This window comes from Heterodontus francisci, chromosome 2 (assembly GCF_036365525.1).
Source record: "Heterodontus francisci isolate sHetFra1 chromosome 2, sHetFra1.hap1, whole genome shotgun sequence".
NCBI lineage: Eukaryota > Metazoa > Chordata > Chondrichthyes > Heterodontiformes > Heterodontidae > Heterodontus > Heterodontus francisci.
This window is the reverse complement of record NC_090372.1, coordinates 206,611,431-206,637,951: the sequence shown is the minus strand read 5'-3', so window position 1 is coordinate 206,637,951 and position 26,521 is coordinate 206,611,431. Positions and strand designations below refer to the sequence as shown.

Here is a 26,521-nt window from a genome sequence, read left to right as displayed (position 1 = left end):
TTTTCAATCAGTACAGTATTACTTTACAAAATTCACCCCTTTGATAACAAGCACAATGGTTAATGTGCAACCCAACAGTCTTAAACCCTCATTTGCATATTCCCTCTGATCTAACTGAGGTCCAAAGAACAAAAGATCCAAAAGGTGAAGACTAAGAGGCAGTTGTTCTCAGCTTTAAAGCAGGGGCAAATTATCTGCTTAGGGGAAATGAATACTGTTCTAAAGAGCTCTTTAAATAGGCCTACTTACTTCTTAAGTGTCTTTGCTCCTGAAGAAGAATGAGGCTGGAGGTAGAATGGAATTTTGTTGAACTTGGGCATGTTTTTCTGCAGAAGAGAGTGAAAAAAATAAGAGTGGCACATAAAATCCACAGCCACCGCAACCACAAAGAAACCTGGAGCAAGAAACTCAAAAGGGAAAAAAGTCAAGATGTCCTATAAGAATTATTTATTGGGCTGATTTAATTGTGTTTAAAAAAGTAGCATTCCTCTACTGTCCAGGATTCCCATTCAAAATTCAGATTTTCCATATTATCTAGGCTGCGATGCAAGAGTTTCTGCATCATCCTATTTTTAAAAATGGAAAATGAAAGCATGGCATCACTTAAGTTTTTTTAAAATTACTTGAATGAAGGGGGGGGGGGGGGGGAAGAAAGCAAGTTACAAGTGATTGCATTAACATACGAGCTATACACCATTCTGGTTATCTAATCACAGGAAGGATGATACTGTCTTTGAGAGGGAACAGAATACATAAGCCTGGGCCTCTGAATTACTAGTTCAGTGATATTACCATTACACCATCTCCCCCTACCGATATGATCCCAGTCTAGGTTGAGCTGCTGGAGCTTAGCTTAAGCAACCCTGCTACAGCACAATTTGCCTCAAAACCCATTGAGAAGATCAAACAAATATGCTGCATCACTTATTTGGAGTTCTGAGATATTAAGAGCATTTCTGTGCTGGTGGGAGAACTGAATCAAGTAGGTTACTTACGTCTACAGTAATGTCTATAACCCACTGAGGCACAGTTTCATTCAGAAGCATGGATTCGGTTTCTCCCCCTGCATCCCGACACAAAAGCCTGCAAAGAAGAATTTCATAAAGTGCTGCTGTTTTTGCTCAATGATTTAGGAATGGGATAGCGAAAAGACAAAGGGAAAAAGCAGTGTTGACGACAGCTTTGAAAATAGATCATATACGAATTTGGGCAACAGAAACAAGACGGTTGTGCCAACTGATTTGAAGCTATAGCACAAGCAAAGGTTAGTTTAGTCCTCTCCAGTTTCACTGCCATAATTAACATTTAAAATTTCTTCTGGGTTTGTTAGCAGTTGCAATGTAAGAAGACATTGAAACCTGTGTAGTTTATATTGCTATTGGCCACAGGAATATTAGAATATTTAATTGTAGACAATACCTGAAGAGAGTCCGACCGCCGGCCTCACCAAAAATGACTGGAGTGTGTGGCGGCACCTGGAAATACCCATTGCCTTTCTGTATTCGGTTCTCTTGGTCGCCATTAACTGAAATAAAATAAAAAATCTCAATTTTCTGAAACAAAATAAATTTTGAAAGTTGCTCATTTGGTTTACATAGTTCTTTCACCATTTAAATAACTGTCACAATTGAGAGACAATTCAACAGCCTAAACGAATTCCTCATCCTCTGATTAAAAAATGATTTATAAAACAGAATTACAACACAGAAGCAGGCCATTCAGCCCAACTGGTCGATATCAGTATTAATCCTCCTTCCAGTATACCCATCTATTCTTTTCTTCCTCGTGCTTATCTAGTTTCCCCTTAAATGCATTCATGCTCTTCATCTCAATTACTCCACGTGGTAGAAAGTTCCACACACCGCAGATAAAGAAGTTTCTCCTGAATTCCTTATTGGATGTATAAGTGACTCTTACATTTATGATACCTAGCTTTGGACTTCCCCACTGACATCATTTGTCTTAACCATACCAGCCTTTCAACTCAAATACTGTATCAAAAAGCCTAGAGTCAAACCTACTATCAACCAAGAACGCTAAAGGCTCAGACAACTGAGTTAACAACTGCAAAACAGTAATCATGCACATGCATGAATGTAGTACGAGAGTGTTAAGCTTTCACATGTAGGAACAGGAATAGTCCATTCAGCCCCTGGATCCTGTTCCACTATTCAATGAGATTATGGCTGATCTGAAGCCCAATACTATCCCTCGGCTTGGAAAAATCTATCAATCTCAGATCTAAAATGATTAAGCTAGCATCTATTGCTTTTTGTGGGAACCGTTGAATAAAACATAGAATGGTAGAACTTCCAAAGGTTTAATATCTGTCTAGAGAACTATAACAAAGGGGATAACAGTAAGCATATTACTAAACAGGAGCTGGTTTGCTGCCATTTTGTTTACTGCCCTTAAATCTTTGGTATTGTATAATGGAATCTAATATTGCTATCCACTGCATTTTATGTTGCTGTTCAAGCCACATGTCTTTCAACTTTGAAAAATTGGTGGCCAGATTCATTAATCCCACCGACATCATGAACTAACAGCACCTTACGAGGTCATTCAAGTTTGAACATATAGCATTACCAGAAAGAACCAATTAGTCCCTGATGAGTAGGACTAAGTGCTCAGTCAATTACTGCACTCGGACAATTTTGCAGAAGTCAACTCCACTCAAAAGAACAATTTTAACATAAAGTAATGTTTTTTTTCCTTCGCTGGAACTCCATACAAGGCTGTTGTGGGCAACTTGCGAAGCAGAAACACCCAAGAAAAGAAATAATGACTGGTACAAATCACAATGCTGGACAAATACAGACTACCAGATCCATCTACAAGTGTAAAAAAAAGTTTCCATTTATCACCTTGGACTATTAACTATAGGGTAACTTTTCCATGGGTTAAGAACACAAAAGTAAAGGCTTGCTTCTTTTTCCCTTATTTTTTCTGCTCCCATTTCTACTTTTGAAGGAAGGGTTATCAGCAGCTTGGCCTTTACATTTACTTCCTAACAACTTTCAAAGTCTTGCTCAAGCTCAAACAGTTCAACCATGGCTTCTATCCCCCTCTCTAACTTTTCCCTGTTTACTATTCCTGCTCAGTCAGTGCTTTCTTCCTCCTTGATGTAAAATACTATAAGATGCCTTCCTACATGTAGTTAATGCCGTAAAACCATGTGCTCTATCCCTGTGAACTGTATTATAGCCTCATTTGTTTCAACCATATAAATGCAAGTTCTCTCTTCCTAGCCTGCAATAATCTGCCTCCAATTGCAATATTACCTTTTAATCTCAAGTTTCCAATTTATGCATGTGCTGCAGTAAGATAAAAGTCACAGAATTTGGCTGGGAAAGAATAGCCAACTACAAAGGAGGCAGGTGGACTGAAACTTCACCACAGACGACATTCAATTGAACTCTTGTTTAGCACCATCCCTTTTCTTGATGCAGATTTTCAATTAAGATAGTGGCACAACTTTTTAAAATTTAAACTGGATGCACTTACAACGAAATGGCAACACACTATTATATCAAAGAGCAGTAGACTATGTGTTTGCCTCATGTGTTGAGTTATCAGTATAGCCATTTTGTTTTTGGGAGGTTCCCAACAGGTACTTCCCCTTTACTGGAGAGTAGATTGATCGACAGAGTGCTAGAAGCTAATTTTCCAACGGTAAAGAGCTACATGATTAATTCACACCCTTGGCTGCAAATGATGTGCACTTTAGGGAGTCCAAGAAGGAGCAAGGAGAAAAATAACCTTAAGGACTTAGACTTGTATAATGTTTTGCCATCATGTAGGACAGGACAAATTTGCTACATCAATTTCTTCAACTTTTGAACAATTGCTACATTCATCTGCTTTTAACACAACCAATTCGGATCTGAAATACTGACCCATATTCATTTCGTTTTCCTCTTCATCCATAGGAATGATATGTGTTCTTGGCCAATATTCCAACAAAGCCTGAAGCAACAGTCCTCCAAGGTTAACTGTAACATGGAAGCAGTCAATTTAATCAAAATGAAAACAGCTAGTAAAAAGAGAAATATCTGGCTGCTTTTAAAGTCCAAGAATAAATGAGATATTTAAACCGTAATCAAAAATCAGGAATGTACTGGACCTGAAAAGCCTATTCTGGTTCATTTAGCTGGTTTCCATAACATTGACAATTTTCACAGCATCTTAAAGACACATACTTTTCCCTTGCATAAATTGCTGGAAAAGATTCATAGGCTAAGTAGACCATTCTGCCTCTTGAAGCTATTCCGCCATTCAATGCCTGATCTGCATCTCAACTCCATTTACCCATCTCTAATCCATACACCTTGATACCCTTATCCAAGAAGAATCTTACAATCTCAGGTCTTGAAAACTTCAGGTGCCCTGTACAGCAGGCATATACAGCCTTTCGGGAGAGTGAAAAGTGCTTCCTGATTTCACTTCTAAATGGCTGCATTCTAATTTTATTATTTTATAATTTCTAGTTTTCTCGTTTGGATTCCCACACCAGGGAGAATAGTTTCTCAGCATTTAACTCATCAAATCCCTTTATTATTTTAGGGACTTCTTTCAGATCACCCTTCAACAGTTTAAACAAGGAAATACTAGCCATGTTTATGCAAATATTGCTTATAATTTCACATTTTAAGACATGATATAATTCTGGAGAATCTGCAATATACTCCTTCCAAATCCAATTTAATCTTTCTTAATGTCTGGTGCCTAACATTAAACACAGATGGGGTCTGACCAAGGCTCTGTACAACTGAAGCATCATGTCTCACTTTTGTATTCCAACCCCTTTGCAAGAAAGCCAAATAATTATTAGCCTTTTTGATTACTTTTTGTGTGCACTAGCTTTTAGTGATGTGTGACAACGGACACTCAAATTCCTTTGCTACCTCATAATTCCTAGCCTCTCACTATTAAGATATTTCCATTGGTCTTTCCTTGATTGAGATGACTACAGACTTCCCCACATTGAATTTTACCTGCCATAGATCTGGCCACTTAGATTGTCTGTGACCCTTTATAACTTGCTGATTCACAACTTGCTGTGCGTATGCAGTGTTATCTGTAAACTTGGATACACAACTCTCTGTTCCTTCATCCAACTCACTGATGAAAAGCTGACTCACTTGCATTCCAATTAATTTGCTGAGATTGAATTGCCAATGCCAAATGCACACACGCCTCCAGCAATTTAGCTTCTGAGGTGACTCAATTGCCATGATTATTTTTTGTAGTACGACATTAGGTTTCACAGCAAGAACTTAATTTTCATATCCGACGAGCAGGCAATAAAACTCTGCTTTCCCCAGCAGGTCTGTGTCTGCCCTACAGTTTAAATATGCTCTCTTTTAGAAATATTGAAAACTTTCTCATAATTTAAAAGAAATCAAGGTGAAGTACATCTCCAGCTACTTTGAAAACAAATGCCCAATATCCACAGCACAGCATAGGAACAGGCCATTCGGCCCAAGTGTCACATGAACCTCCTCCTGCTCAAAGTAAAGATATAACTCTTAACTTTATAACTTTTAACTAACTCTTTTTCCGGTACATTGATGACTGTATCAGTGCTGTTTCGGGCTCTCGTCCCAAACTGGAAAACTTCAACTTTGCTTCCAATTTTCACTCTTTTCTCATCTTCACGTGGTCCATCTCCGACTTCCCTTCCTCAACTTCTGTTTCTATCTCTGGGGATAGGCTATACACCGACTCCCACAGCTACCTCGACTACACTTACTCACACCCTGCCTCCTGTAATGACTCCATTCCATTCTCCCAGTCTCTGACGCATCTGCTCTGATGATGCTACCTTCCACAACAGCACTTCTGATTTGTTTTTCTTTTTCCTCAACCGAGGATTCCTCCCATTGTGGTTAACAGGGCCCTCAACCGTGTCCGACCCATTTCCCACACTTCTGCCCTCACCCCTTCCCCTCCATCCCAGAACCACGACAGTGTTCTCCTCGCCCTCACTTTCCACCCCACCAGCCTCCACATCCAAAGAATCATCCTCCGCCATTTCCACCACCTCCAGAGTGATTCCACCAAACACATTTTCCCCTCCCGTCAGCACTGGGAAGGGATCATTCCCTCTGCGACACCCTGGTCCACTGCTCCATCACCCGACACCTCAACCCCTTCCCGTGCAATCACAGGAGGTGTAATACCTGCCCTTTTACCTCCTCTTTCCTCACCATCCAAGGCCCCAAACACTCCTTCCAGGTGAAGTAGCGATTTATTGTACTTCTTTCAATTTAGTATACTGTATTCACTGCTCACAATGCGGTCTCCTCTACACTGGAGTCAAAACAGATTTGGGTGACTGCTTTGCTGAATACCTCTGCTCAGTCTACAAGCATGACCCCAAGCTTCTAGTTGCTTGCCATTTTAATTCACAACCGCAATTCTCTATCCTTGGCCTGCTGCTGTGTTCCAGTGAACCTCAATGCAAGCTCGGGTAACAGCACCTCATCTTCTGATTAGGCACTCTACAGCTTTCTGGACTCATCGAGTTCAACAATTTCAGAGCATGACTGACTTGTTAATTTTTTAAAAATTAACAATATTAAATTAACTTGTTTTTCAGGTTTTTGCTTTTGGACAGAACTGTTCATTATTCTGTTATTAACACTCTCTCGACTTGTCTTTTATCACAACTATTCGCACTCCTTTTGCCTTTGTTACGTAACATCTGTCATTTAACCTCTACTGCCCTCTGCCCTATCACGCACTTTCCTTTTTGTTGTTCTTCCCCCCCCCCCGCCCCCCACTTACACTTGCTCAAAGCTGATTACATTTCTAGCTTTTGCCAGCTCTGATGAAAGGTCACAGACATGAAATGTTAATTTTCTCTCTCCACAGATGCTGCCAGACCTGTTGAGTATTTCCAACGTTTTGTTTTCATTAAATATATAGCTGCTGGGTGTTAAAAAGCTGTGAAAATACCTATAGCAATATAGTAATTTCTACTGGGATGGCTCAATAGCGAGAACATTTTTGCTATTTTTTTTGCTTGGAAGGGCAGAAATTGGACAGGCTTGTATTATCTTCAGCAATGACACATGCAGGTGAAATGACATGTTACATTTCCATTTGCACAGAATCATTGAAGTTGTAGTGTTTGAGCAGCCTGTATGACTGAGTTCCACATTGCAGCTATTTACTTTAATCCTATTTCCATGCTCTTTTCTCATACCCTTCAATATATTTCTAATTCCCTTAATAACTTGGTTTCAAGATGGCTCCTGGGCTGGAAGCTCCCTAGGAAGCTCCCTTGCTGTTCAACTCTATCCATGGCCATCTGCTCCCATCCCTAACGTTTTCTCCCCCAATCTGCCCTCTTAAACTGTTTAAATTCCCCTGGCTCTTTAAATCAGTTCATTTTAGCCCTATCTAAAAGTTAACAGTTAGTTCAGTGTATGTTACCTGGGCCCACTGCCCTCCCCCAGCCACACCTGCTCTTTGTTTTCTCAATGAAATTGATCCGGATGAAACTGACGAGAACAGCTGCCGATACTTTAATCTCCGATCCTGCTGTCTTCACAGTCCAGAGTGTCTGCAGCCACGGCATGCGGTAAGTCCATTGAGGTGAAGAAGGAGCTGCGGGACCCGAGAGAAGTCCTGTGAAAAGGTGCCCCGAACACCCAAAACATCCACGAACGGCCCCCCCGGCCGCAACTTCAAAGCGCCCGCGGGAGATGGCTCGGAGAGCATCTGCAGCGCACTGTCGGCAATGCTGCATGCCTTTATTTAAACCACTGCAAAAAAAAAACCCTTCGCAAATGTAATCACCTCTAAGTCTGCCAAATGATGCTTCACCTCCCGAAGGACGTGGATGAGCTTTCCGGACGTCGATGGTGGGCACTGAGGAAATGGCTTATTACCGGCACCAGATTCCACCCCCCCTCCCCTTCCCTGCTCCACCCTCTCAGCTCACCCCCTCACAACCCCGTCCCAGCCCGCCCCCCCCTCGCACCATCTTCACCCCGCACCCCCTTCCCCTGCACCCCCCCCTCCTCCCTCTACCCCTCCCCCTTGCATCCCCTCCTCCCACCGGCACCATCCTACACCTGTGTAGGGGCCCCAACAACCCCACTGCCTTGTGGGCGTCTCGGGAGAGACCAAGGCTAAGGGAATAAACCCTAACAGAAAATCCGGAGCGGAACCCCGTAGGCGGTCATGTGTCACCTTTGGCATGTTTCCGGCAGTTCCTGCAGCCATACTGGTGCCAAACGTCGTGTCCTGCACTCCTTTGGACCCCACCAGAAAGGCCGAGAGGGGGGTTTTGACGACTGGGCAACTCTCAACCTCCATAAATTTGCCCAGGCATGCGCCATGGAGAGGTCACTCCATAGTTGCCTCACAGCGACTGAAACAACACGGAAGGCAGCAGTTACGGGTTATAAGTCCAGATAAATTGGTGTAGAAACTGGGCGCCACGGGTTGCCTTTGTCGGTGGGAGAGGTCATTGCACCTCACTGGACAGCTACCGCCCGCCTCAAACCGGGCAGCCCCCGGTCAATAAGGTTCTGTCCCGCCACAGTCTGCCTGCTTCAATGGGTGCTTGGAGCTCAGGGTCATTGCCCGAAAGGTGGACTGATACACCGCACCAAACAACATGAAAAAAGGAAAGAAGGTACCAGCCCTTCGCTTTGCAAGCTGGAACGTCAGAAGTGTGTGTCCTGGCCTGTCGGAAGACCTTACACAAATCAACGATTCTCGGAAGACCGCCATCATTAACAACGAGCTCAGTAGACTCAATGTGGACATTGCAGCACTTCAGGAGACTCGCCTCCCCGCGAGTGGCTCTCTAGCAGAGCAAGACTACACCTTCTTCTGGCAGGGCAGGGATCCTGAAGAACCAAGACAGCATGGCGTGGGCTTCGCCATCAGAAACTCCTTGCTCAGCATGATAGAGCCTCCCTCAAATGGCTCGGAACGCATACTGTCCATCCGACTGCTCACCACCTCTGGTCCAGTACACCTACTCAGCATCTATGCTCCAACACTCTGTTCCGCACCTGAAGCTAAAGACCAGTTCTATGAACAACTCCATAACATCATTAGCAGCATCCCCAACACCGAACACCTATTCCTGCTGGGGGACTTTAATGCCAGGGTTGGGGCCGACCATGACTCATGGCCCTCCTGCCTTGGGCGCTATGGCGTTGGAAGGATGAATGAGAACGGGCAGAGACTGCTTGAGTTGTGTACCTATCATAACCTCTGCATCACCAACTCGTTCTTTCACACTAAACCCTGTCACCAGGTTTCATGGAGGCACCCAAGATCACGTCGTTGGCACCAGCTAGACCTCATTGTCACAAGGCGAGCCGCCTTAAACAGTGTTCAAATCACACGCAGCTTCCACAGTGCGGACTGCGACACCGACCACTCCCTGGTGTGCAGCAAGGTTAGACTCAGACCAAAGAAGTTGCATCATTCCAAGCAGAAGGGCCACCCGCGCATCAACACGAGCAGAATTTCTCACCCACAGCTGTTACAAAAATTTCTAAATTCACTTGTAACAGCCCTTCAAAACACTCCCACAGGGGATGCTGAGACCAAGTGGGCCCACATCAGAGACGCCATCTATGAGTCAGCTTTGACCACCTACGGCAAAAGTGCGAAGAGAAATGCAGACTGGTTTCAATCTCATAATGAAGAGCTGGAACCTGTCATAGCCGCTAAGCGCATTGCACTTTTGAACTACAAGAAAGCCCCCAGCGATTTAACATCCGCAGCACTTAAAGCAGCCAGAAGTACTGCACAAAGAACAGCTAGGCGTTGCGCAAACGACTACTGGCAACACCTATGCAGTCATATTCAGCTGGCCTCAGACACCGGAAACATCAGAGGAATGTATGATGGCATGAAGAGAGCTCTTGGGCCAACCATCAAGAAGATCACCCCCCTCAAATCTAAATCGGGGGACATAATCACTGACCAACGCAAACAGATGGACCGCTGGGTTGAGCACTACCTAGAACTGTACTCCAGGGAGAATGCTGTCACTGAGACTGCCCTCAATGCAGCCCAGCCTCTACCAGTCATGGATGAGCTGGACATACAGCCAACCAAATCGGAACTCAGTGATGCCATTGATTCCCTAGCCAGCGGAAAAGCCCCTGGGAAGGACAGCATTACCCCTGAAATAATCAAGAGTGCCAAGCCTGCTATACTCTCAGCACTACATGAACTGCTATGCCTGTGCTGGGACGAGGGAGCAGTACCCCAGGACATGCGCGATGCCAACATCATCACCCTCTATAAAAACAAAGGTGACCGCGGTGACTGCAACAACTACCGTGGAATCTCCCTGCTCAGCATAGTGGGGAAAGTCTTTGCTCGAGTCGCTCTGAACAGGCTCCAGAAGCTGGCCGAGCGCGTCTACCCTGAGGCAGTGTGGCTTTCGTGCAGAGAGATCGACTATTGACATGCTGTTCTCCCTTCGTCAGATACAGGAGAAATGCCGTGAACAGCAGATGCCCCTCTACATTGCTTTCATTGATCTCACCAAAGCCTTTGACCTCGTCAGCAGACGTGGTCTCTTCAGACTACTAGAAAAGATCGGATGTCCACCAAAGCTACTAAGTATCATCACCTCATTCCATGACAATATGAAAGGCACAATTCAACATGGTGGCTCCTCATCAGAGCCCTTTCCTATCCTGAGTGGTGTGAAACAGGGCTGTGTTCTCGCACCCACACTTTTTGGGATTTTCTTCTCCCTGCTGCTTTCACATGCGTTCAAATCCTCTGAAGAAGGAATTTTCCTCCACACAAGATCAGGGGGCAGGTTGTTCAACCTTGCCCGTCTAAGAGCGAAGTCCAAAGTACGGAAAGTCCTCATCAGAGAACTCCTCTTTGCTGACGATGCTGCTTTAACATCTCACACTGAAGAATGCCTGCAGAGTCTCATCGACAGGTTTGCGTCTGCCTGCAATGAATTTGGCCTAACCATCAGCCTCAAGAAAACGAACATCATGGGGCAGGATGTCAGAAATGCTCCATCCATCAATATTGGCGACCACGCTCTGGAAGTGGTTCAAGAGTTCACCTACCTAGGCTCAACTATCACCAGTAACCTGTCTCTAGATGCAGAAATCAACAAGCGCATGGGTAAGGCTTCCACTGCTATGTTCAGACTGGCCAAGAGAGTGTGGGAAAATGGCGCACTGACACGGAACACAAAAGTCCGAGTGTATCAGGCCTGTGTCCTCAGTACCTTGCTCTACGGCAGCGAGGCCTGGACAACGTATGCCAGCCAAGAGCGACGTCTCAATTCATTCCATCTTCGCTGCCTTCGGAGAATACTTGGCATCAGGTGGCAGGACTATATCTCCAACACAGAAGTCCTTGAAGCGGCCAACATCCCCAGCTTATACACACTACTGAGTCAGCGGCGCTTGAGATGGCTTGGCCATGTGAGCCGCATGGAAGATGGCAGGATCCCCAAAGACACATTGTACAGCGAGCTCGCCACTGGTATCAGACCCACCGGCCGTCCATGTCTCCGTTATAAAGACGTCTGCAAACGCGACATGAAATCGTGTGACATTGATCACAAGTCGTGGGAGTCAGTTGCCAGCATTCGCCAGAGCTGGCGGGCAGCCATAAAGACAGGGCTAAATTGTGGCGAGTCGAAGAGACTTAGTAGTTGGCAGGAAAAAAGACAGAGGCGCAAGGGGAGAGCCAACTGTGCAACAGCCCCAACAAACAAATTTCTCTGCAGCACCTGTGGAAGAGCCTGTTACTCCAGAATTGGCCTTTATAGCCACTCCAGGCGCTGCTTCACAAACCACTGACCACCTCCAGGCGCGTATCCATTGTCTCTCGAGATAAGGAGGCCCAAAAGAATAACTACTTGTGATAATGCAATCTGTATTCTAAACCCTTTGTGTGAAAAATTCTCTCACCTTCACGTCTGATATGTATAATGAAATTAGATTTTTGTTTCTATTATGAGCATCATTTAAAAATTTCAGGTTATAACTGCTATTTAATCTTTTGAGGCAAACTTTGAGAATAAATAACTAGTGATGTGCAGTAGGAACTCGGCTGCCATAATATAAAAAAGGCAATGGAATTGTAGTGTCTGCTAGGTTACTGAACTAATAATCCAGAGAACCTGCGTTCAATTCCCACAGAAGTTTGAGAATTTGAAATGTTATGCAAAAAAAAAAGTCAGTAAAAAAAAAAAGTGACCATGAAAATGCCTGATTGTAATTAAAAACCCACTGCTTTACAAATGTTCTTTAGGAAAGGAAGGAAACTTCTTGTCCTCATCAGTCTGATCTTTATATGACTCCGTTCCAACACCATGCGGCTGAATCAAAACTACCCTCCGACATAGCCTAGCAAGCCACTCAGTTGCAGAAAATTTCTATAAAGAGGAGCATTTCATGTAGACTCTCAGGGCAACTAGAGATGGGCAATAAATGTCATCCATAACTGCAATGCCCACAACCAGAGAATGAATAATTTTAAAAATCTCACTTGTTTCACTGGCAGGTTTACAGTTTCTGCCTTTGTTAGTTCATTAGATCCCTGTAGCAGCATACTGCCAACACTTGAAAAGGGAAAGGAGAAACTTTTAAAAAAATTAATCTGCAGAAATAGCCCAACCAAAAAAAAAAAAAATATTTTAGGTAATTAACTTTAGGTCAAACAATGAAATGCTTGCATTCAGCCAGAAGTATCAATTATTTTTCAAACAGACTGGCATTGTCGGTGAATTTCTGAACTTAAACCCAACAGAAAGCAAATCAGATTTGCTTCTCCACACTTAGCATTAAGCCATTTATAACTAATGCAGCTATTACACAGACATTTTCTTGTTAATGTGAACTAGTTGCAGATGGCACTGATGGAAAAGCTGCAGCACAAGTTAGGAGTCAGGTTGATCGGACTTCTGAAACCAGTAGTTACTTACACGAACATACGAATTAGGAGCAGGAGTAGGATACATCTTTCTCATGTCAGGATGCACCCACCTCCATGCTCAAATTATGTGCTTGGGGAGCCCATGTGTATACAAGATGTTCATGCAAAGTTTCCTTCTAACTGGGAAGAGTGCAATGCAGAATGGCATGCAGCCAGCAGTATAATTTCAGGCTGCCAGCTGCACTTCACACTAGTCTGATGTCAGCCTAAAGGGTATGAGTTAAAAGAAACTGATGCATCATATAGCCTGGAAGTTGCTCAATCTACAATACTGTGTACCGTTTTCTTAAACGAACCACAGAGTCAAACATACACAATTACCCTTCAAATCTGCACCAGAAAAACACCCATTAGAAAACAGCATATCCTTGCATTCAGCATTAAGCACTGTGACGAGCACTACAGTATCACTCAAAAACAAGGGACAGGTAATGGTTAGGCTTCGGGTTCCTGATTCACTCACTACAAAATGAAGCACAGCACCGGTCAGACACCTTAATATAAAAGCAAAATACTGCATATGCTGGAAATCTGAAATAAAGAAGTGCTGGAAATACTCAGCAGGTCTGGCAGCATCTGTGGAGATAGAAAGATTTGACGTTTTGAGTTGGATATGACTTCTTCAGAATTCTCAGAAACCTTAGCTGGCAGACGGTACAGGGTAGAGTAAAAGACGAGGAGGTCCTAGAGTTGCCCACCCTGATCACTATCCAGTCATTCCTGATGAAAAGCTCACGTGTGAGATGTGAGATGCGGACAGGACCGTGCTCAGTTATGATGCCCTCCACTGTGGAAAAGTCCATCAACACTCCAACATTTAGAGTCTCGAAGGAGGAAATGCATTTGGGTGAGGTATAACCATATAACAGAACAAGAAGTCAACCCCTTCAGGGATGGTGAGTAAAAAGAAAATATGGCTGCAAAAAAAATTTCACAGTATTTCATTTAGAAAATAACTTTCTGCAATGTTAAAGATCAGAAATAAATGTATCCAGGTGTGACTGAATAATATTTCATTTTCACCATTCTTACAAAAAACCATAACTTTCTTATTCTGCAGCAACACTTTCAGTCTTCACACGTTGAATGTCACAGGCATACCCTGCTGGTAACAAAAAGCTAATTGCTAATTTGGAATTTAATAGTATTCTGCTATTGTATATTTTCTAAAGGTTATTTGGAGGGAGTTCTCCTCAAACTGACAGCACAGCTCTGAAATGCCCGCATGCACAACAGAATTGAGAGATTGATCGGTCCTAAGTGCTTCAGGGAGCTGGGGAATACATAATTCAATCAGGTGGAAAGCCTTCAAACTAAGTGTACAGTTTTCGTACAAACTGTTGATTGCTTGAAGCCAATAATTGTAGGCAGGTCTCTTCGGCATTGAGCTGGTTCCAATAGAACATGCTGGCGAAGGGAGGTTGGAACTTAGTCAATCAATACCAGATTAGGTAATCAAATATGTAGAAAAAGAGTAACAGGAGTAGGCCATTCAGCCCCCTTGAGCCTGTTCCATTACCATTTAATTAGATAAAGGCTGATCTATACCTCCACTTCATTTAGCTTCCTTTAATCCATATCCCTCGATACCCTTACCTGACAAAATTCTATCAAGTTCAGCATCCAAAGTATTTTGGGGGCTAGAATGCCATATTCCCATCAGACAGTGTGTGGGAAAGTGAGATTTCACTCCTGAATAGCCCAGCTTTACTTTTCTGATTATGCCTCCATGTTCTGAATTCCCTAAGCAAAGCTTCTTAGTACCTGCTCTATCAAATTCTTAATATCTCAACCTTTTAAACTCAGGAGAATACAACCCAAGTTTATGTAACTTCAATTTAACCTTTTAAATCCCCACATCATTGCACTGCGCCCCCTCCAAGCGCAATATAACCTTCCTGAGAGGTGATTCCCAGAAATGAATGGAGGACTCTAGGGTTTGGCCAAGGATCTGTACAACTGAAGTGTAACTTTGACCCCATTGTATTCGAACCTTCTTAAGAAGGCTGCGTTTGCTGACAACGCAACCACTAAGTGGCGTCAGTACTGGCACATGTGCAAATGCAGCCTTATCGAGAAGACACATCACTGTCAGCAACATCTCAGGCAGCTGCCAGTAATAACCTCAATTTAACACAAAACCTCTCACTGGCCACAATCACCACCTCCACCACCCCCCAACGGTACCCACTCGTTTCCTGCTCCCTCCAGCAATCGCTGCATTCAGTTTTCTGCTTCCTCCTTCTCGTAGCTCTCTCCCGCTGCTCCAGACTGCTTGCCGCTCCATCCCGCCATTCTCCCGCACCCAACTGGTTGCTGTACCCTCCCGCCGCTTGCTCGCCGCCCGGAGAAGTGGTGGGTTGGGGGGGGAGGGGGGGGGGAAAAAGTGAATAGGGTGCTAGCGGCAAGAACAAAGAACATTACAGCACAGGAACAGGCCCTTCGGCCCTCCAAGCCTACGCCGATCCAAATACTCTATCTAAACCTGTCGCCTATTTTCTAAGGGTCTGTACCTCTTTGCTTCCTGCCCATTCATGTATCTGTCTAGATACATCTTAAAAGACGCTATCGTGCCCGCGTCTACCACCTCCGCTGGCAACGCGTTCCAGGCACCCACCACCCTCTGCGTAAAGAACTTTCCACGCATATCCCCCCTAAACTTTTCCCCTCTCACTTTGAACTCGTGACCCCTAGTATTTGAATCCCCCACTCTGGGAAAAAGCTTCTCGTTATCCACCCTGTCTATACCTCTCATGATTTTGTACACCTCAATCAGGTCCCCCCCAACCTCCGTCTTTCTAATGAAAATAATCCTAATCTACTCAACCCCTCTTCATAGCTAGCGCCCTCCATACCAGGCAACATCCTGGTGAACCTCCTCTGCACCCTCTCCAAAGCATTCACATCCTTTTGGTAATGTGGCGACCAGAACTGCACGCAGTATTCCAAATGTGGCCGAACCAAAGTCTTATACAACTGTAACATGACCTGCCAACTCTTGTACTCAATACCCCGTCCGATGAAGGAAAGCATGCCGTATACCTTCTTGACCACTCTATTGACCTGCGTTGCCACCTTCAGGCAACAATGGACCTGAACACCCAAAGAACAGCCAGTTCTTTATCCATCTAGCTAGTACACCCTGGACCCCATGCGACTTCACTTGCTCCATCAGCCTACCGTGGGGAACCTTATCAAACGCCTTACTGAAGTCCATGTATATGACATCTACAGCCCTTCCCTCATCAATCAACTTTGTCACTTACTCAAAGAATTCTATTAAGTTGGTAAGACATGACCTTCCCTGCACAAAACCATGTTGCCTATCACTGATAAGCCCATTTTCTTCCAAATGGGAATAGATCCTATCCCTCAGTATCTTCTCCAGTAGCTTCGCTACCACTGACGTCAGGCTCACCGGTCTATAATTACCTGGATTATCCCTGCTACCCTTCTTAAACAAGGGGACAACATTAGCAATTCTCCAGTCCTCCGGGACCTCACCAGTGTTTAAGGATGCGGCAAAGATATCTGTTAAGGCCCCAGCTATTTCCTCTCTCGCTTCCCTCAGTAACCTGGGATAGATCCCATCCGGACCTGGGGACTTGTCCACCTTAATGCCTTTTAGAATACCCAACACTTCCTCCCTCCTTATGCCGACTTGACCTAGAGTAATCAAACATCTACCTCTAACCTCAATATCCGTCATGTCCCTCTCCTCGGTGAATACCGATGCAAAGTACTCGTTTAGAATCTCACCCATTTTCTCTGACTCCACGCATAATTTTCCTCCTTTGTCCTCGAGTGGGCCAATCCTTTCTCTAGTTACCCTCTTGCTCCTTATATATGAATAAAAGGCTTTGGGATTTTCCTTACCCCTGTTTGCTAAAGATATTTCATGACCCCTTTTAGCCTCTTAATTCCTCGTTTCAGATTGGTCCTACATTCCCGATATTCTTCCAAAGCTTCGTCTTTCTTCAGCCGCCTAGACCTTATGTATGCTTCCTTTTTCCTCTTAGCTAGTTTCACAATTTCATCTGTCATCCATGGTTCCCTAATCTTGCCATTTCTATCCCTCATTTTCACAGGAACATGTCTCTCCTGCACGCTAATCAACCTCTCTTTAAAAGCCTCCCACATATCAAATGCGGATTTACCTTCAAACAGCTGCTCCCAATTTACATTCCCCAGCTCCTGCCGAATTTTGGTATAGTTGGCCTTCCCCCAATTTAGCACTCTTCCTTTAGGACCACTCTCGTCTTTGTCCACGAGTATTCTAAAACTTACGGAATTGTGATCACTATTCCCAAAGTAGTCCCCTACCGAAACTTCAACCACCTGGCCGGGCCCCTTCCCGAGTTGGACTATTTACATACTGCTCTAGAGCATCCAGGAGGGTTTTCCTTACAAATTCTGCTCCGTCTAGACCTCTAACACTAAGTGAATCCCAGTCAATGTTGGGAAAATTAAAATCTCCTATCACCACCACCCTGTTGCTCCTACATCTTTCCATAATCTGTTTACATATTTGTACCTCTACCTCACGCTCGCTGTTGGGAGGCCTGTAGTACAGCCCCAACATTGTTACCGCACCCTTCCTATTTCTGAGTTCTGCCCATATTGCCTCACTGCTCGAATCCTCCATAGTGCCCTCCTTCAGCACAGCTGTGATATCCTCTTTGACCAGTAATGCAACTCCTCCACCCCTTTTACCTCCCTCTCTATCCCGCATCGAAATCCTGGGATATTTAGTTGCCAATCGTGCCCTTCCTTCAACCAAGTCTCAGTAATAGCAATATCATACTCCCAGGTATTAATCCAAGCAAGGCAGGAAGGAGCGGCGAAATGGAGCAGTGAGCAGGTGGGCGCCGGACAGAATGGTGGGTGGGAGCAGGAAGAGAAGTGGCGACTGAGGCTGTTTTCCAAAACTTGCGCTGGGGGCAGACATCCCTTTGCACGATGACGTATTAGCACTGGCAAGCTGGCAAACTTTGGGTACATTTTGCGCGTGTGCAAAGATGAATGAGTTCCACGCATGTGCACAGTTTGGATCAGAGTGATGATATTGGCACTTGGTTGTGTTGTCAGGAGACACTCCATTTTAAGGTCAGCATTCCAATAACCTTTGTAATTACTTTTCATACCTGTGCAAGTAGCTTTCAGTGATGTGTGTACCCTGTCACCCAAATCCCTTTGCTCCACAGTTTCTTGTCTCCCATTAAGCAAATATAATGATTTGTCTTCAGATTCAAAGTGGATGACCTCATACTTTCCCATATTGAATTCCATCAGTCATAGCTTTGCCCACTTACTTCCCATTCCAATCTACATAATTTAATGTGCCTAACAGTGTCATCACAGCAAAAATCGGATATACAACTCTATACATTTATTCAAATATTAATATACATATAGTGAAAAGCTAAGACCCTGGGACAGATCCCTGGGGAATACCACTTGTCAACATTGCACCAGAGTACATAACTTTTACCCCATCTCTGTTGCTAACCGCTCAACCAATTTCCAACTTTTGCCAAAGTTAAATTAAAAGCAAAATACTGGATGCTGGAAATCTGAAATAAAAACAAGAAATGCTGGAAATACTCAGCAGGTCTGGCAGCATCTGTGAAGAGAGAAGCAGAGTTAACACTTCAGGTCAGTGACCCTTCTTCAGAACTGGTAAATATTAGAAATGTCAAAGGTTATAAGCAAGAAAAGTAGGGGTGGGGCAAGAGATAACAAACAATGAGGTGTAGATAGGGCAAGGTCACAGAATAGCTGACCAGAAGGTTGTAGAGCAAAAGCAAACAATGTTAATGGTGTGTTGAAAGACAAATCATTAGTGCAGATAGGGTGTTAACGGACTGAAAATTGAACAGCCGCAAGTACAAACATGAAAAAAGTGGGTAAGCAAACTGAGATGAAATAAAATAAAACAAAAAAAAAAACTAAAAATAAAAGTAAAATGGGGGGCCCCGTCATGCTCTGAAATGATTGAACTCAATGCTGGATGTAGGTGGGAAGAGACTGAACCAGCAGAGAAAAGATAGAGTCAAGATAGGAAGAAATAAGTTCAGTGGGGCAGGAGCAGGCTGACACAATGGGTCTGCCAGGACAGTCCTGTTTGTGGATTTTGGGAAGGAGGTAGAAGCGGGCTGTCCGGGCTTGTGGGACTATGAGGTTGGAAGCTGTAGGGGGAAGATCTCCAGGGGAGAGGAGGTCAATGACAGTCCTGTGGACAGTAGCTTGATGTTCAGTGGTGGGGTCATGGTCCAGAGGGAGGTAGAAAGTAGCGTCAGAGTTGGCGCTGAGCCTCTGCAAGGCAGACGTCAGTATGCCATACAACAACAGCACCACCCTTGTCTGCAGGTTTGACAACCATGTCGGGCTTAGACCTGAGGGAACGGGGTGCCTCAAGTTCAGAGGGGGACAGGGTAGAGTGAGTGAGGGGGGCAGAGAAATTGAGAAATCAGAGAAACCCCTTCCCCTCCCTCCCAAAACTGTGACAAGGTTCCCCTTGCCCTCACTTGCTACCCCATCAGCCTCCATATCCAAAGGATCATCCTCCGCCATTTCCGCTACCTCCAGCGTGATGCCACTACCAAACGCATCTTCCCCTCCCTTCCAGTCAGCTTTCTGAAGGGATCGTTCCCTCCGTGACACCCTGGTCCACTCCTCCATTACCCCCACCACCTCATCCCCTTCCCATGGAACCTTCCCCTGCAACACATTTACCTCCTCTCTCCTCACTATCCCAGGCCCCAAACACTCCTTTCAGGTGAAGCAGCGATTTACTTGTACTTCTTTCAATGTAGTATACTGTATTTGCTGCTCACAATGCGGTCTCCTCTACATTGGGGAGACCAAATGCAGACTGGGTGATTGCTTTGCGGAATACCTCCGCTCAGTCTGCAAGCAGAACCCCGAGCTTTCGGTTGCTTGCCATTTCAACACACCCCCCCTGCTCTCATGCTCACATCTGTGTCTTGGGATTGCTGCAGTGTTCCAGTGAACATCAACGCAAGCTCGAGGAACAGCATCTCATTTAGCGATTAGGCACACTACAGTCTGCCGGACTGAACATTGAGTTCAATCATGCTGGAGCAGGACGGGCCCCCCATTTTATTTTTATTTAGAGATACAGCACTGAAACAGACCCTTTGGCCCACCGAGTCTGTGCCGCCCAACAACCATCCACTTATACTAACCCTACAGTAATCCCATATTCCCCATCACCTACCTACACTAGGGGCAATTTACAACGGCCAATTTACCTATCACCTGCAAGTCTTTGGATGTGGGAGGAAACCGGAGCACCCGGCAAAAACCCATGCAGACACAGGGAGAACTTGCAAACTCCGCACAGGCAGTACCCAGAATCGAACCCGGGTCCCTGGAGCTGTGAGGCTGCGGTGCTAACCACTGCGCCACTGTTTTTTGTGTTTATTTTATTTCATCTTAGTTTGTTCAGTTTGCTTACCCACTTTTTTTTTTCATGTTTGTACTTGCGGCTGTTCAATTTTCAGTCCGTTAGCACCCTATCTGTAGTAATGCTTTGTCTTTCAACACACCATTAACATATTGTTTGCCTTTGCTCCACAACCTTCTGGTCAGCTATTCTGTGATCTTGTCCTATCTACACCTCCTTTGTTATCTCTTGCCCCACCCCCGCTTTACTTGCTTATAACCTTTGACATTTCTAATAATTACCAGTTCTGAAGGGTCACTGACCTGAAACATTAACTCTGCTTCTCCACAGATGCTGCCAGACCTGCTGAGTTTTTCCAGCATTTCTTGTTTTTGTCATAAGGTTACCTCATATTCCATGCACTCTATTTTTTGCTAATAATCTTGCTTGGAACCTCATCAAATTCCTTATTAAAAGTCCGTACAGATACAACCACAGACTGTCCTCTATCCAACATGGCAGTGACCTCAAAACATTTCAACTAGATTAGATAGACAAGACATATCCATCACAAATTCATGTTGACTCTTTTTGATCAGCTCATACTTGTCCAATTGCTCAGTCACTCCAGATTCCAGCAATCTTCCCATAAATGTTGAACTGACAGGTCTGTAGTTAACTTGTTTCTTCCTCTCTCCACCTCTAAAATATTAGATTTAATCAAAGACTAAATTTTTTTTTTTTATTGATTCATTCAGGGATGCGGGTGTCACTGGCTAGGCCAGCATTCATCACCCATCCCTAATTGCCCTTGAGAAGGTGGTGGTGAGCTGCCTTCTTGAACCGCTGCAGTTCATTTGGGGTAGGCACACCCACAGTGCTGTTAGGAAGGGAGTTCCAGGATTTTGACCCAGCGACAGTGAAGAAACGGCGATATAGTTCCAAGTCAGGATGGTGTGTGACTTGGAGGGGAACTTGCAGGTGGTGGTGTTCCCATGTGTTTGCTGCCCTTGCCCTTCTAGTTGGTAGAGGTCGCGGGTTTGGAAGGTGCTGTCTAAGGAGCCTTGGTGCATTGCTGCAGTGCATCTTGTAGATGGTACACACTGCTGCCACTGTGCTTTGCTGGTGGAGGGAGTGAATGCTTGTAGATGTCAATCAAGCGGGCGGCTTTGTCCTGGATAGTGTCGAGCTTCTTTTCAGTGTTGTTGGAGCTGCACCCATCCAGGCAAGTGGAGAGTATTCCATCACACTCCTGACTTGTGCCTTGTAGATGGTGGACAGGCTTTGGGGAGTCAGGAGGCGAGTTACTCGCCTCAGGATTCCCAGCCTCTGACCTGCTCTTGTAGCCACGGTATTTATGTGGCTATTCCAGTTCAGTTTCTGGTCAATGGTGGCCCCTAGTATGTTGATAGTGGGGGATTCAGCGATGGTAATGCCGTTGAATGTCAATCATTTAGGGAGTGCGACACAAAGATGAACAGGCCGAAAAAAAAGTTGCTGTCTGAGAAGAGTACAAGAGGGTAGGAAGAAAACAAAATCATTCAAAAACCAGAAATAAATGAAGCAAGCAGCATAACAGAAACTTGGAATTCACATTATAAAAAGGAGACTGGCACTTTCCAGATTTTAAATAACATACTGACCAAACCATAAAGTACTACTTGCACGAAACAAAATTGACAAAAGATCTTTTGAATATTACAATTAAGTCCCTTGTTTAGTCCCAAAAATATAATCTTTCAGGCTCTGGTTTTAGCACTTTTCATCAATGCACTGACATTTGGTGACTGCAACAACTACCGTGGAATCTCCCTGCTCAGCATAGTGGGGAAAGTCTTTGCTCGAGTCGCTCTGAACAGGCTCCAGAAGCTGGCCGAGCACGTCTACCCTGAGGCACAGTGTGGCTTTCGTGCAGAGAGATCGACTATTGACATGCTGTTCTCCCTTCGTCAGATACAGGAGAAATGCCGTGAACAACAGATGCCCCTCTACATTGCTTTCATTGATCTCACCAAAGCCTTTGACCTCGTCAGCAGACGTGGTCTCTTCAGACTACTAGAAAAGATCGGATGTCCACCAAAGCTACTAAGTATCATCACCTCATTCCATGACAATATGAAAGGCACAATTCAACATGGTGGCTCCTCATCAGAGCCCTTTCCTATCCTGAGTGGTGTGAAACAGGGCTGTGTTCTCGCACCCACACTTTTTGGGATTTTCTTCTCCCTGCTGCTTTCACATGCGTTCAAATCCTCTGAAGAAGGAATTTTCCTCCACACAAGATCAGGGGGCAGGTTGTTCAACCTTGCCCGTCTAAGAGCGAAGTCCAAAGTACGGAAAGTCCTCATCAGAGAACTCCTCTTTGCTGACGATGCTGCTTTAACATCTCACACTGAAGAATGCCTGCAGAGTCTCATCGACAGGTTTGCGTCTGCCTGCAATGAATTTGGCCTAACCATCAGCCTCAAGAAAACGAACATCATGGGGCAGGATGTCAGAAATGCTCCATCCATCAATATTGGCGACCACGCTCTGGAAGTGGTTCAAGAGTTCACCTACCTAGGCTCAACTATCACCAGTAACCTGTCTCTAGATGCAGAAATCAACAAGCGCATGGGTAAGGCTTCCACTGCTATGTTCAGACTGGCCAAGAGAGTGTGGGAAAATGGCGCACTGACACGGAACACAAAAGTCCGAGTGTATCAGGCCTGTGTCCTCAGTACCTTGCTCTACGGCAGCGAGGCCTGGACAACGTATGCCAGCCAAGAGCGACGTCTCAATTCATTCCATCTTCGCTGCCTTCGGAGAATACTTGGCATCAGGTGGCAGGACTATATCTCCAACACAGAAGTCCTTGAAGCGGCCAACATCCCCAGCTTATACACACTACTGAGTCAGCGGCGCTTGAGATGGCTTGGCCATGTGAGCCGCATGGAAGATGGCAGGATCCCCAAAGACACATTGTACAGCGAGCTCGCCACTGGTATCAGACCCACCGGCCGTCCACGTCTCCGTTATAAAGACGTCTGCAAACGCGACATGAAATCGTGTGACATTGATCACAAGTCGTGGGAGTCAGTTGCCAGCATTCGCCAGAGCTGGCGGGCAGCCATAAAGACAGGGCTAAATTGTGGCGAGTCGAAGAGACTTAGTAGTTGGCAGGAAAAAAGACAGAGGCGCAAGGGGAGAGCCAACTGTGCAACAGCCCCAACAAACAAATTTCTCTGCAGCACCTGTGGAAGAGCCTGTCACTCCAGAATTGGCCTTTATAGCCACTCCAGGCGCTGCTTCACAAACCACTGACCACCTCCAGGCGCGTATCCATTGTCTCTCGAGATAAGGAGGCCCAAAAAGAAAAGACTGACATTTGAGTAACTTTTTTTAATAAAAAGAATAATTTTTCTCTTTGAAATCAGTTAAAAAGAGCCATCACAACGGTAAAATCAGCTTTTCAACCCTTATGCACATCATTGTAGCTCTTTCTATTCTATGATTAATTGGCTTCCTGTAATAGGCTGACAGTGACCATTTGAGTATTGCTCTTTTAAAAAAAATCTATGACAAAAATCTATATTTACTGCTTGAAGAAAATGTCACACTAAATGCGGCAGAGAGCGCTTTTTGGTGAGCTATTAGAGGTGGTGGATTTATTCGGAAATGATTAATCAAATGTGTCAGGTCAGTTTAACCCATACATGCTGTCCAAAATCAATTACAGGAAAATAGCAATTTGTCTACAAAACAGCCACAATAATTTTAGTAAGACATTTCTGCTGTCAGTCTTACATCACAATATTTTATCCCTAATTAAAGCAGCAGGGAATACTCAACAGTTCAAGAAACCCAGTAAATGAACTCCTCTATTTAAAAGCCAATTTTGCCTCTTCTTTCTCCAGTGCCTCCCCTAAACATGCATCGACCATCCATTGGCAATATCCAGTCCCACTCCAAAACAAGTCCACATACAATCAGGCCAGTGACTTCTTGCCCTTGGATTGCCTCTCGTTTGACTGTAAACATGGCTTCAGAGTGGCCTGGCTGAGCTTGAGAATTGATAAGTGGTAGAGAGGGAAGACAAGAGGAGAAATCACAAGTACAAACCCATGCTTTTACTCTGTGGTGCCATGAACAAGGCAGCAGCCCACCACCACCTTCGAGAGCAACTAGGATTGGGCAATAAATGCTGGCCTTGCCCTCTGAGTATTTCAGTGCAATGGAAATTCCTCTCACTTCATCCAGTCACCTGGTGTCATTTCAACATTTCCCAGCTTCTTTTACATACTACAAACCATCTTAACTCCTGTCCTCTGTCTCCTCCACTTCCAACAATAAGTGCGAGAAGCTCATGGACTTGTTTGTCACTAAGATTGAGACGCTCTGATGAGTTGCCACTTTCCTCCCTTCACCGAGCCCAATGGGTCAAACTTCCTCTTGAAGCTTCCCCCTGCCCTAGCCCTGAACTTGCATTGTTCTTTAGTTTTACTTCTATATGCCCTCATGCTCCGAGTTCAATTTGCCTAGGAGACCCACCTCCTGCTCCCTCGACCCTGTTCCCACTAAACTGGTGACCACCCAACTTCCTTTCCAAAACCCCTATGTTAGCGGATATTAACTTCTCTCTCCTCAGGTACTCTGCTCCCTCCTTCAAATCTACCACCCCTCTCCTCAAAAAGCCAACCACTGATCCCAGCAACCTTGCAAACTACTGCCCCATCTGTAACCACCCTTTTCCCTCCAAAGTCCTTAAACATGCTGTGGCCTCCCATATCCGTGCCCATCTTTCCCAGAATTTCATGTTTGAATCCCTCAATCCACCCCTGCTACAGTACCGAAAAGGTTCTCAAAGTCATCAATGACATCCTATGTGACTGTGACAAAGGTAAACTAGCCTTCCTTGTCCTTTGCAATTTGGCTGCAGCCATTGACATGGTTGATCACACCATTCTCCTTCAATGCCTCTCCGTCATCCAGCTGGGTGGGACTACACTCCCTCGGTTCCAATCTAATTGCAGCCAAAGTATTACCTGCAATGGCTTCTCTTCCCACTCCTGCACCTCTGGCATTCCCAACCCCCCATTCCCCAAGGATCTAACCTTAGACCCCCCCCCCCCCCCCACTATTATTTCTCATCTATATGCTGCCCCTCGGCGACACAGTGTCAGTTTTCACAAGTACACCCAGCTCCACTTCACCACCTCGCGACTTCTCCACTATTGCTAAATTATTGTACTACTTGCCTGACATCCAGCACTGGATCAGCAGCAATTTCCTCCAGTTAAATATTGAGTAGACTAAAGCCATTGTCTTTAGTCTCCCTACAAACTCCATCCCTCTCCTGGGCAACTGTTTGAAGCTGAACCAGACAGTGCACAACCTTGCTGTCATACTTGACGCAGAGATGAGTTTCCATCCACACTATCACTAAGACCGTCAATTTCCACCTGCATGATATCGCCTGACTCCACCTGTCTCCGCTCATCTGCTGCTGAAACCCTCATTCAGATCTCCAGACTTTGCAACCTCCTGACTTTACTATTTCAGCACACTCCTGGCTGGTCTCCCTCAGCTTGAGGTCACCCTAAACATTGCTGCCAACGTCCCTACACGCATAACGTCCTCTTCACGCATTATCCTCGCGCTGGCTGACCTACATTGGCTCCCGTTTAAGTAACACCTCTTTTAAAATTCTCATCCTTATTTTCCAATCCCTCCATAGCCTCACTCCTCCTCATCTCCAGAATCTCCTCCAGACCCACAATCCTCATATCTGTGCTCCTCTAATTCAGGACTCTTCAGCATCCCTGATTTTAATTGGTCAACGATTGGTGGCCACACCTTAAGCTGCCTGGACCCTAAGCTCTGGAGTTCCCTCCCTAAACCCTCTCCACTATGCTATGCCTCTTTCCTCCTTTAAGAGGCTCCTTAAAATCTACCCTACTTGTAACCAAGCTTTTGGCATCTGCCCTAATACATATGAATTAGGAGCAGGAATAGGCCATTTGGCCCCTCGAGTCCACTCTGCCATTTGATAAGATCGTGGCTGATCTGATTGCGGTCTCAGCTCTACTTTCCTGTGAGAATTCCACAGATTAACGACCCTCAGAAAAAATTTCTCCTCACCTCTGTCTTAAATGGGACCCCTTATTTTTA

At 45.0% G+C, this 26,521-nt stretch overlaps 1 protein-coding gene across 1 annotated transcript in view; it reads right to left on the bottom strand.

Moving 5' to 3' along the window:
• The window catches only part of LOC137350534 (WD repeat-containing protein 48), a 109,215-nt gene that overhangs the window by 5,240 nt on the left and 77,454 nt on the right, over positions 1-26,521 (bottom strand). The window contains exons 14-17 of the mRNA XM_068015197.1: positions 3,900-3,995; positions 1,420-1,525; positions 996-1,083; positions 250-326 (exon numbers count right to left, since the gene is read on the bottom strand). Of these exons, the coding sequence (XP_067871298.1) occupies positions 250-326; positions 996-1,083; positions 1,420-1,525; positions 3,900-3,995 (367 nt within the window). The remainder of the gene's footprint in view (positions 1-249; positions 327-995; positions 1,084-1,419; positions 1,526-3,899; positions 3,996-26,521) is intronic.